Here is a 13,206-nt window from a genome sequence, read left to right on the forward strand (position 1 = left end):
CTCCACGCAGCTGGACTTGAATTTTTATTTTGTTTGCCTCCTGTTATTAATTAATTGGGAATTCTCATTCATCACAGAAGTTTCCAGTAAGCAAATAGAAGAAGAAACCGCCCCTCCCCGCCACGGCGGCTCTTTGCGCACCCTCTAAGTGGCTTTGGGGGTTTCCAGATTTCCTTGGGGAGTTGCGTAATTCCTCTTTTCTGAGGTGGCTGGAAATAAGCTGTTTCTTCTTTAATCTTCTTTCCTGCTGCCCTTGGCGTGTGTGCGAAGGAGACAAGCCCCACAAGTGTGAAACGTGTGGCAAGTGCTTCAGCCGGAAGGACAAGCTGAAGACGCACACGCGGTGCCACACGGGCGTGAAGCCCTACAAGTGCAAGACGTGTGACTACGCGGCAGCCGACAGCAGCAGCCTCAACAAGCACCTGCGCATCCACTCGGACGAGCGGCCCTTCAAATGCCAGATCTGCCCCTATGCCAGCCGCAACTCGAGCCAGCTCACCGTCCACCTGCGCTCCCACACGGGTAAGTCCCGCTGCCACCACGCTGCACCTCGCCTCCCTGGCTGGCAGCGTTGGGCACCTCAGAGCCTTTGGTCACAGAGGAGAGGGGAGGCGTCCGATCATTTCCACTGTTGCAATTTTGCTTTTCTTCTGCCTAGAAGAGCCTTTCACAGTTAAATCAGGGAAATCGTCAAGTTTGCAACTTTACAAATATTTTTCTATAACTATAACATGAAGTATTTGCAAGTAAAATATGATAATTGAGGAGGTATGCTAAATGAAATAGAGATACAAGCAATGGATACTTATAAACTTCTGGTTTATGGCCAGACATTTTGATAATGTTTAAATTTTCCTCTGAATAGTTCAGCCCAAGGCAGCTGGATCAGCAAGCACACAGGGGTGGGGTGTAGCTCAGTGCAATGAGAGAGGCCCTGGGTTCCATCCCCAGCACTGCAAACACTCGCACGCACATACACACACACACACACATACACAAAACACCAGCACAGAAAAGTCAACAGTAGATACTCAACAAATTATTTTTCTTTCAGGGTGTGTATAAGCTAGCTGTTGATAAACAATGATGCTGCATAACATGACCCAATCTCAGTGGCTTCGTATAGTAAATACTCATTACTCAGTACTTCAGGTCAGCAGGGGGCTGCTGTGGATGTTGGCTCAGCTTAACCATGTGTATAGCGAAGGCTGTGTCCACAGACCTTGGCTGGGATCTGCTGGCTGCAGGCTACTGGCTGTCCTCTGGCCTTGGCTGGAGTGACCTGACTCTGCTCCATGTATCTCTGATCCTACTCCTGGGACAGTGGCTGACCTAGACTTGTCCTCACAGTGATGGTAGAGGGACGAGCAAGCAATCCTTGCTGGGTGAGGCCCTTTCAGGCCTCTGATTACACAAGTCTACTTATGTCACATTGGCTACAGCAAGCAGGCTACATGGTTGGTTCTGGTGTCTGATGAGCTCACCCACAGTGAGAGGTCACCATAAGGTCACATGGCAAAGGTCAGGGATGTGAGGAGGGTGAGGACTTGGGACCCTTGTGCAAATGCATTCCACCTTCATCCCCATCATCATTCACATCTCTCTCACAGGTAAAATGCATCCATACCCAGCCCCAAAGACCCCACAAGTCTCATCCTGTCTTAGGGTCAGACTTGAAGGCCAGGGTTGTGTGATCTCCAGCAGGTCAGGATATGCTCCACTTCATCTGGAAAGAGCCAAAATAAAGAGACTCCAGGTCCAGTGTCACACACCCAGCACTCAGGGGTCAGACAGCCAGGACAGCCACAGTCATCCTGCTGTTTGGGAGAGGGTGAATGGAGACCCCCCATCCATTGGTCCAGAGCACTTCTGAAACCCTCTGGGCAGATGCTCCCAGGTTCCCCCATTCAGGAGACAGGACAAGTTTCAAGATTAGGCCTTGGGTTAGCTACCTGGTTCTTCCCTCTGCCTACTGAATCATCCTTCCCACTTGTGATAAGGGTTGGAAAACATCCTCCGAGGAGCTTCTCAGCCTGCTTCCTGCCCACCAGAATCGGGGGGTCTTTTTTGCATTTTATGCTGGCCTAGGCTGGTGACGGTTTTGCTGGTAGAGCCATCTTAAAAACGTGGTGGATTTCCTGTGTGCCTGTATGCCCGAAGCCACACACCTCTTCTGGAGTCTTGCCTCTTCGAGTGCCTCAGAGACTTCCTTCTTTAATGTTCCCAGGTGCTGGAAAGCCTTCCGTCCAGCTAAGGGAACCACTTGGAGAGTTTAACAGAATCCTACATCCAGACCCTTCGTTTCTCATTTGTCTTTTCTCTAAGATCAGTTCCCTGAACAGGATCTTCATCTTACTTTGAAAATCTGGTTGGAGATGAAAAACCATATCCAGCAAATCTTTAACTTTCTGTATTCCCTCTAAATTCTGCTTTAGACAATGCTCAGCTCTTTTTCAAGCTTTTCCTCCTCACAGTACCTAATCATAGGCAGCTTCTGAAACACTCTCCCTATTCTGTCTAGAATTTCTCTCTCTCAGAAAGCTCAAACTCACGTGCCTTCTGCCTTCTAAGTTATCCCAGGTGGCAGTTTCACCAAATATTTGTCATGAAATGCTTGCCATTTAATGGGAATTGTCATCTTTCCAGCCTCCACCTGCAAATCAGTCCCCAAACCAGTGCTACATGTTTTGGTCCTCTGCTTTGGCAGTACCTCATTTCTAGATACTAAGATGTATATCGTGTTTGTCACAATGATGCAACATAATAAAAAAAAAAAGAAAGAAAGAAAAAACCTCCACCAAACCTAGGTAGATACAACAATATGCCTTTTCTGTTGACATCTTTGGGATCAGCTGGGGACCACCAGGTAACTACTGACCTTGACTGGGCTCACAAGTCTGAGAATCTGCTGGCCATCGGCTGGTTGGCCACGACCCTTGGCTGGGGTAATTCATCTCTATACTGCTTGTCTGTTGTTGTCTTGGGATGAGAGGGCTAGGCCAGGACTGACCACCTCGTGGTAAAGACTGAGATACAAGCAAGCAAGCCCCAAAAGGCCATGTCAAGCCACTCCTTCTATCAAGTGTACTTAGGATACCATTGGCCAAATCCAGTGACATGGTTGAGCCCGCTACTGTGGGTGATGGCAAGCCACCCTGCCCCCAGTGGGAAAGTGCACAGAATCACATACACAGCAGAGGCCGTGGCCACAGGGGTGGGGGCTGGGGGGGGGACTTAGGGACACTTGTGTAAGCTATTAAGCAAGCTATGACATTAGCATAATTGATGCCCAGCTGATTCTTCAGTATTCTCCCTCAGACTAAGCTAGAGAAACTCAAGGATTTGTTTTATGATAGTGATTCCCTGCAACCTATAAAGATGAATTTACCACTCAGAGCAGTATGTTTTCTAAAAATTTAGGTATATGCCATTTCTGCATTGTCTCCATGGAATGTTATTTTTTTCTATTGTATAAATTGGTGACACTCGTAAAATTGTAAATTAATAGGATTCTATTTTTACCTTTGAGTCGATTCAGTATACTAAATCATCAGTCATTTCAGTACCAACTTAAACTCAAGAAAGATTTTTCAGCTTGAACGTATCAGTGCCTTCTTCATTCAGCAACATTCCTTAAGCTCACGGTGTGCCAGAGCCCGAGGGGATTCTGGTAGTAGGTAGGAACAGTCAGTGGCTTTGAAGACCTTACAGTTCAGTGGGCCTGTCTGACCAGTACACTTCATTTAAGAAATAAGTTTGTTCTTCTAGAACAAAATACAATGACAGAAGAGTTTAGACCCTTTGCTTTTCAGGTCAGAAAGTGCTGTTACACTCTGCAACTTAGTTCTGAGATTTGCTCATCTGGTTTTTCTGGGTTTCGGTTCTTTTGATTGCTCAAGAAATGAAATGACTGTCACAGTAATATGAGCAGGGAGGTATCTAGAAAACCCCGAGGAGGCATTATTGCTCATGATTCTTTGTAGGAACCCATGAATAGAATTTAGGAGGTAGGCCCTTGAACTTGAATGTGAAAAACTTACTACTTCATTTTCAGAACATTTACTGGAAATAACTGTGTCCTTCAGTTATGAAAACAGGCAACCAGTCTGGTAACACAGCACATGAACTTGTTGCCAGCAAAAATCACAGATGCTTTCATCACACTCGTGCATCTAGATGGAAATATCTTTAGACCACTTTTCTATTTAGAAGTTACTGTTGTTACAAGACCCGCCGCTAGATCTTGTTATTTAATACATTGATAAAGCGTACACATTGCCACATCACAGAATTTTTTCTTTTTTCTTTTAACATTTTCAGTAACTATTTCAATCTAGTTGGCCTCTTTTGTCTTCCTGTTGTTTTTTAGTCTATTTTGTGCATGTAAAACCTATTGTTAGAGGGGTTGTAAAGGCTTCACTAACCTGCCAAAAGGGGGTGATGACATAAAGAAAGTTAAGAACAACACTCTAAGGCAGAAAAAAGGAAATTTTTTCAGAAAGGGTAAATACCTTAGGCTTTGAAGGCCTTACGGGCTCTGTCACAGCTGTTTCCCTCTGCCATGGGACTGTGAAAACAACTGTGGGTAAACAAATGGCTGTTTCCAATAAAACTTTATTTACAAAAACAGGCTGTGGGCAGCATTTGGCCCACAGGCTGTGGCTGGTCATTTTGGTTCTAAGGTCAGTATGCATGATCTTGCTGGTATTTGGTCATGCAGTATATTGTGAAGACTTAGGCTTCCCAATTTTCAAGAAGCATGTTAAATTGCTCCCTGCCACCTCTAATTGAATTCATCAAGCAGCTCATGGTTATGTTGTAGGTTTTATACCAAAAAAAAAAAAAAAAAAAAAAAAAACTGGAACATAATCCCAATCTTTTGAGTACATGGCCTTAGAAAGCAAACATTCATTAAATAAACAATTACTTATTTGGCTCCACAATCAGTCTGGGTCGGAATCCAAGCCCTGCCACAGACCACTGGGTGACCATGAACAAATTATGTAGTCTCTCTGGGTCTCAGCCCTTCTGTACAATAGTATTAGGACTGATATTAATAATATTGTCCAAAAGAATAAAATAAAATATAATAAATACTAGCCCCCATGCCATGGGATGTTGTCACTGAAAGGAGACCATTTGGTGGAGAGCTCAGCACAGTGTCCCCAAAAGCAATGGAAGACTGTTAGCTGCTGTTATTTCCTTTGGTTAAGCAATATTGAAATGAAGGGTCACCAATTTGCTTGAATTATCAGTGCCTTAGATAATTTGGACTTGGCATTCATTGAGTAAATAAATTTTACAAATCGTGTCCATCCAGATGTTTGCAATTTCACTTTCCCTGCTCATCTTTCAGCAAATATGATTTTTTTTTTTTTGAAAAATCAAGCAGCTGGATTCTGTAACTTCACAAGTAAAGACGCAGCTGGCCATGTGGGATAAATAAACTTTGTGCAATAAACTTGTCTCTATTAATAAAAATCTGCATGAAATATAAGCTGGTGTTTCTGTCACTGTAAAAAGAGAGTCCTCGGATGAATGCAGCGTGGAGCTAACCCATTCGGAAATGTGTTGTTGACTCAATTACAACATGTAACTCAATCAAAATCGACGGATTATACAAAATTATGCAACTGTGAGCCATTAACTAGCAAAGTGGGTGCATTAACTGTATGAAGATAGTTTGATTGTGTTAAATATAAACGAGTATGTTTGCAAAACTTTTTTGGGACTATTATATAGCTCTTTTCCAACTCCCATTTTTCTTCTGGGCTTCCTAAGGGCGGTAGTGTGCAAAAGCACGCGGTGGTGGTTCAGGTGCTGGGGAAGAAGAGAAGTCCTTCCCTCCTCCCTCCTCCCAGGGGCTGCTGGGAGCTGCAGTTAGAAGGTCGCCTCCCGCTCGCCTTGGTATAAGCAGTTTTCTGGTGTGTGCTACGGGGGGATCCTCTGTGGTTGTTGCTGCCTGTTCTTATGGAAACTCACCTTGTGTTGACAGGGGACGCCCCCTTCCAGTGCTGGCTCTGTAGCGCCAAGTTCAAAATCAGCTCGGACTTGAAAAGGCACATGCGCGTGCACTCGGGGGAGAAGCCTTTCAAGTGCGAGTTCTGCAATGTCCGCTGCACCATGAAGGGGAACCTCAAGTCGCACATCCGCATCAAACACAGCGGGAATAACTTCAAGTGTCCACATTGCGACTTCCTGGGTGACAGCAAAGCCACCCTCCGGAAGCACAGCCGCGTGCACCAGTCGGAGCACCCGGAGAAGTGCTCAGAGTGCAGCTACTCGTGCTCCAGCAAGGCGGCCCTGCGCGTCCACGAGCGCATCCACTGCACCGAGCGCCCCTTCAAGTGCAACTACTGCAGCTTCGACACCAAGCAGCCCAGCAACTTGAGCAAGCACATGAAGAAGTTCCACGGGGACATGGTCAAGACCGAGGCCTTGGAGAGGAAGGAAACCGGCAGGCAGAGCAGCCGGCAGGTGGCCAAGCTGGACGCCAAGAAGACTTTTCACTGTGACATATGCGACGCCTCGTTCATGCGGGAGGATTCGCTCCGGAGCCACAAGAGGCAGCACAGTGAGTACAGCGAGAATAAGAACTCCGACGTGACCTTGCTCCAGTTCCAGATCGACCCCAGCAAGCAGCCCGCCACGCCCCTCACGGTCGGCCACCTCCAGGTGCCCCTCCAGCCCAGCCAGGTGCCCCAGTTCAGCGAGGGAAGAGTCAAAATCATCGTGGGGCATCAGGTGCCCCAGGCAAACACCATCGTCCAGGCCGCTGCGGCCGCAGTCAACATCGTCCCACCTGCCCTGGTGGCCCAGAGCCCAGAGGAGCTCCCAGGGAACAGCCGGCTGCAGATCCTGCGCCAGGTCAGTCTGATCGCCCCTCCTCAGACCTCGGGATGTCCGAGCGAGGCAGGCGCCATGAGCCAGCCGACTGTCCTGCTGACCACCCATGACCAGACCGACGGGGCCACCCTGCACCAGACCCTCATCCCCACGGCCGCCGCTGGGCCCCAGGAAGCGTCCGGCAACCAGACGTTCATCGCCAGCTCGGGTATCACGTGCACTGACTTTGAAGGCCTTAATGCTTTGATTCAGGAGGGGACAGCTGAAGTGACAGTGGTGAGCGATGGGGGCCAGAGCATCGCGGTGGCCACCACCGCTCCACCTATATTCTCCTCCTCTTCACAGCAAGAACTGCCCAAGCAGACGTACTCCATCATCCAAGGGGCGGCGCACCCCGCTCTGCTGTGTCCGGCCGATTCCATACCAGATTAGTACTGAGAAAACGGGCCCCGGCCGCGGGGGGACAAGAAACGAGGAGTAGTGTTCTGTAAAAGGTTTGCTCTTGATGTTTTTAAGGATTTCCGTGACCGCCCCCTGTAATAAATCGTATTTTGTACTTCTTACTGTAATTTTTTAACACTGTAACTACTTTGAGACCACCTCTGAATCACCACGTTCTATGGTAGAATCTTAAATGTTACCAAGATGATTCCAATTAGGAGTTGGGATTAAATGGGTTAAGGAGTGAATACATTTGTTTGTTTCCAATTTGATTTTTCAACTGTAATAAAGGTTCTTTTCCATCTCATTCAGTTTGTGTAGTAGATGGTACTTCCTAGCCTCTCTTAAGCCCCATTCTGAAATACCTCCCAGAATTTGGGGTATTACTGTATTACATAGATATAGATCTATTGGCTTGGAGAACCATTTTCTACATAATGTGACATGAATACTTGAAAAAAAAAAATGTTTAGTGCTAATGAACAAACAGTTCCCTAATAAATTGATACCTGGTTAAAAGATCCCGAATGTTAATGCTTCTTGAGATATGGTTTGGGTCTGAGGGAGTGTAAATCATTGTATAATTAAAGGGAACTGGAAGTAGCAGAGGCTTTTAGTTCTTTCATGAATATTGCACAAACACTTTACCACCTTCACACTTATATGGAAAAAAGTGCAGTACCTAAAGTGACACCCCCCCTTTTTTTTTAAACTTCAGACTGAAGATCCTGACATTTCTATTTAAACACAAATATGATGCATGTTTCTACTAAAATTTGAGAGGACTTTTCTAGGACTTTTTTTGGTTGTTGATATCTGTGCAGATCCAGGATCCAGATGAATGGTTTTGGAAAAGCACCTAGCATAGGTTACATTGAGAGGGAAATTCAAATTGTATTCCGTTTTGAATTGAAATGCTGTTTGATCGGTAGGTGGCGCCAGAGAGAAACTGGAATTACTCCTATTTATACCTATTTATACCTATATTTATACCTATAAATATCCTCCAGGGGTTTAATATCTCTGATTTTCCATGTAGACAAGGATTGATAAAGAGGGGTGGTCACTATTCTGAAAGAAGCATGATTAGACTGTTATGAGCATACTTAGATGCATTTTTGCCTAAGTTGTCACTTTTACTTTTTCATAATATATGAACTTATAAATAAGCAGCTCGGTGGCAGGGTCCATGCATGAGGCCCTGGGTTCTATCCCTAGGAATAGGGAAAAAAAATTTGTTATGTAGATCATCTCACCTTCATATGAAGATGTTATTTGTGCTTTGGGTAAAAACAAGCTAGGTAAATAAAAAATGGTGATATCAGAAATCTTGAGGGTTTGCCTATTAGACATGCAGATCCAGTACCCTTCTAAAGAGCCAAAAAGTTAGAGCTGGATTTTGTCTCCCTTCTTTCTTGGATTCTTAGTATTTGGATATAATTCTGAAGCCTTATTGCATAGCTTTGCCAGACTTTCTCTATTTTCATGTCAGTATTGGTAGTAGTGAATTATTAACTGGTTTTGGTTTGAAACAGGAATTCCTACAGTGCACAATGCTAGAAATCTTTAGTAATTTTATCATTTTGGAATTACAGTGCCTCCCGATTTACAGTTTTGCTTTCTTGCTTTTAGTTACCTATAGTCAAACTGTAGTGTGAAAATATTAAATGGAAAATTCCAGAAATAAGTTCATAAGTTTTAAATGCCTTTAATATAGTATGTTGTTGTAATTGTTCTTTTTGTTGATTATTGTTAATCTCTTCCTGTGCCTAATTTATAAGTTAAACTTTGTTGTAGGTTTATGTGTATAGAAAAGAACATAGTGTATATAGGGTTTGCAACCATCTGTAATTCAGGCATTCAAGGAATGTCTTGGAATATGGACCCAGAGAGTGGGGGACACTACTGTGTTACTTGAAGCTCTTTAGAAAATTACTCAGCCACCTTTTAACTATGAAACCTCCATTACAAAACTGTTTTCTACATTGTTTTTCTATCCCCAAGAGTGTCCCTTTTTTCACCTTTTAAAAGAGTTTTTTCCTGATTGTAAATATGATGTGTATTCAAGATAGGAGACATCACAAGTGGAATAGTATGGGGAAAATGAAGCTACTGATAACCTTCCAGGCCACGTGTAAACATCGTCACCAGCTTGGTGGACATCTTCCAGTCTTTTTCCCTATGCTTCCACATGTATGTTTTCTACTCCAGTGATGAAGTTGGGCTTGAGTTTACTCTTTTCTTCTTGCATTCTGTATTTCTTTCCATATTCTCATATCTTCACCTGGCAGCCACCACATGTACAAACAGACACACAGGCATACCTATACATACACAGCATACTCTGATATTATAAATGACAACAGTAAAATTTGTTCCCTGCAATAAAATTACACAAAATTGTACAAAAACCAAGCTAACAACCCTAAACCTAACCCTCCCAACCCAAGGTTGATGTTCTCTGTGTTCATATGTGCATGCATGGACTCAGATGAAGGTAACATAGAGTAATTGGATCATGCAATGCATACTTCTCTGCAGCTTGCCTTGATTATTCCATTTATTGACTGTCCTGTGGGTCAACACAGCTAACCCTAGTTTATTTTGTTTTGGGCTTGTTTCAGCCAAGGGTAGTAGTGTGAATGTCCAGTGCTCTCACCAGCATCCCCTATGCGTGGATATTTCAGTTATTTAGGGATTTTCCATCACAAACTGCCACAGTCAACATCCTACATAATTCTTCAGATTCAGTGCCTTTTTTTTTTCTTTCTCCGAAGACTAGAAAGTGTGTTTAAAACTGTGTTTCAATGAGTTTCTGTGGCTTATATTTGCATAGATCCCAATTGACTTTCAAAATGGTAGTCTCCTACAGAGTGGCCCAGCCACCTGCAGTCCTGCCAGTTAACAGTCTCTTGAAGCGGCCTGGTGAGTGAACCAGTTATCTGCTCTTTGTGCTTCCCAGCTGGTGTCTGCATCTGACATCTCCAGGCCTACTGACCACCTGGCCTTGGAACTTACCCTTGCCCTCCCTCATTTGTCTCAGCTTATTGGGGAATTGGGGATCTAAACTCCACATCTGTGGCATGGTGCTCAGTTTTCTCTCCTTCTGTCTCTTGTCCTTTGACTTTGCTTGTGGCACTGTGGCCAAATAAAAGGGACTGCTTTTTATGTAGTTTGCATTCCATTCTTCATTTGTGGCTCTTATATTTCTTTAAAGCCCCCTTCCCCCTGAGATGAAGAGGTTCTTTTTCTTTAATATTTTTTTATTTGCTTCTTTGTTTTAGCACCCTATGGCAGCCAAAATTCATATTTATATTTTTTGGTATATGGGTTTGGCTATCCACTGTGCCATAACCACAAGTTAAATAAAATAAAATTTTCCTTAGAACTGAAATCCGGATTTTGCCTTTGGTGTAGATCAAGTTCCCAAATATACTTGAATCTCTATTCTGTCCCATCAATCTTTACATCTTCTCTGGCTTGCCAACATCAAATATTTGATTGTTAGTGTTAAGGAACACCTTAATCCTATAGACTCCTATAGACTTACAAAGGCTTCCTGTTGCCATCTAGTCCCTAAATATTCTTAGTGATTCTTAGATATTCATTCTTCCAAATGAAGCCATTTTATCCAATAACTACCCCCTGACACACAAACACACCAAAAAACAAAACAAAAAATCTTTGGGGGACTTGATGTCTAAGTTTGCTTACTTATTTAATATTATGTGTAAAAGGAATGACTTATGGGGCTGCAGTTATATCTCAATGGTAGAGCACTTGTCTTGCACGGGTGAGGCACTGGGATCAATCCTCAGATCACATATACATACATAAATAAATAAATAAACAAACAAACAATAAATAGAAGTATTGTGTCCATCTACAACTCTTTTACTCAAAAAACTTTGATTCCTGTTGTAAACATTATGTAATAAAATGATATCTAATTTTCTTCATACACAGTCTATTACCATACAAGACTTTAGTTTCTCTATGATTATTGTAATTAGGAATGGAAATATTTTCTATTTCAAAATAGTTGTTGTAAGCATAAAGAAAAGCTATTTTTATATATTTGTCAAACACCATTAGGAAAAGTTCACATTCATCAACATGAAGTAATGGAAACCCCTAATCTCTGATAAATATGATTTATGATGATTATAAAACAGTCATCTCATTTCAAATTGTGTTTTCTCTTTCTGCCCCATGCATTTACTGTTTATTTTGTTTCCTTGTCCCATTGCCTTGGGACTGTTGATATAGTTGATATCCCTGTTGTGTTCTTAATTTTAACATGATTGGCATTAACATTTCCCAATTTGATGGGCGGGGGTGGTAGCTCAGTGGTAGAGCACTTGCCTAGCATGTGCAAGGCACTGGGTTTGGTTCTCAGCACCACGTATAAATAAATGAAATAAAGGTCCATTGACAACTAAAAAAAAAAAATATTTCCCGGGCTGGGGATGTGGCTCAAGCGGTAGCGCGCTCGCCTGGCATGCGTGCAGCCCGGGTTCGATCCTCAGCACCACATACAAACAAAGATGTTGTGTCCGCCGAAATCTAAAAAATAAATATTAAAAAATTCTCTCTCACTCTCTCTCTCTCTCTCTCTTTAAAAAAAATTTTCCCAATTTGATATAATGTATGTTCCTACGAGTAATGCTTTTTTTATAGTTCTCAAGTCATTTTCTGCAAGTTAACATTTCACGTAAGAGTTTTTATCAGGGTAGGTTGCTGAATTTTATCAATATCTTTTCAATTTTTTACCATATGGGTTTGCACTTGATATGTTGATAGAGTGAGTTAGTATACCACACATCCTGTTTTACTGAATCATCTTCCATTCCTGGGGCAAACCCTCTTGGCCATGTTGGATTATTCTTCTGATACTTTGCTGGATTCCATTTCCTATTTTTTTTTTTTAATTTTTACAACCATATGCATAAGTGTCATTGACCTCAGTTTTCTTTTGGTCCTATCTCTATCTGGCTTTTGCTTGTTTTTGTTTTAGGTCGTGGTATTCTGAAGATAAATTGGAGTCTTTTCCTTCTTGTTCAATAACTTGCAATAGTTTGACAATCTCAGAAATTCTCTGCTCTGTTCTCTGGGCTGATTCTCTTTTTCATGTTCATTTTTGACAAAGTTTCCCATTTTTTTCTGTGATTACTTGTCTGTTCATGTTGTTTAGCTCATCTGAATCAATTTCATAATCGATAGTTTTGCAAAAGGAAAAAAATCATTGATTTGTTCTAAGTTTTCATGTCTGTTATGCTATACTTCCATTTAATATTCTCTTAAAAACATATATATTTGTATATATATCTCATATAGTGTATATAGTATGTATATATTATATATATAAGTATTGAGTATTATTTATATTATATGTATAATATATATGTATACTCATATATAGTATTTTCATCTCAATTTGCAAAGCATTATGCATTTGTATTAAAATGAAAGTAGAGTTTTTGCTTTTATTTGTTCTTTCTCTGCCCCTCCCCCATTTAATTTCAGATTTCAACTTCAACAGAGTTTGTCCCCAAATCTTTAATAATGTTTTCATTTGCTTTTATTTCAGTTTATTTTGTTATTCTCACTTCCTACCTTAAATTCACTTATTCCTCCTTGAATAACAAAACATTTAAAGCTGTACCTTTTTCCATTATGATCCACTTATGTTAAAAAAGTAATTTTTTAAAGTTAAAATCACGGCTTATACAAATAGAGAAAGAACATCTGTCAAAGATTTTATTTCAGTCATTAATTCAAAGGGAGTCAGTAAGATATCACATCAGGTTCAAAGAAGAATTCGACAAAGGCACTTAGACAATCAGGAATGCTGGAATAAATTTACGAAGGGGGCAGACTGGATCAGTATCTCCAGGTGACAATCAGCTGACTCCACCA

The 13,206-nt window shown here is 42.1% G+C and overlaps 1 protein-coding gene across 1 annotated transcript in view; it reads left to right on the top strand.

The window, feature by feature from the left end:
• Zfp64 (ZFP64 zinc finger protein) overlaps positions 1-7,415 on the top strand; it is a 29,590-nt gene extending 22,175 nt beyond the window's left edge. The window contains exons 5-6 of the mRNA XM_076851926.1: positions 271-522; positions 5,996-7,415. Of these exons, the coding sequence (XP_076708041.1) occupies positions 271-522; positions 5,996-7,278 (1,535 nt within the window). The 3' untranslated portion in view covers positions 7,279-7,415. The remainder of the gene's footprint in view (positions 1-270; positions 523-5,995) is intronic.
• The last annotated feature ends 5,791 nt before the right edge of the window (positions 7,416-13,206 follow it).

Source organism: Callospermophilus lateralis, chromosome 3 (assembly GCF_048772815.1).
Source record: "Callospermophilus lateralis isolate mCalLat2 chromosome 3, mCalLat2.hap1, whole genome shotgun sequence".
In the NCBI taxonomy this organism is placed as follows: domain Eukaryota; kingdom Metazoa; phylum Chordata; class Mammalia; order Rodentia; family Sciuridae; genus Callospermophilus; species Callospermophilus lateralis.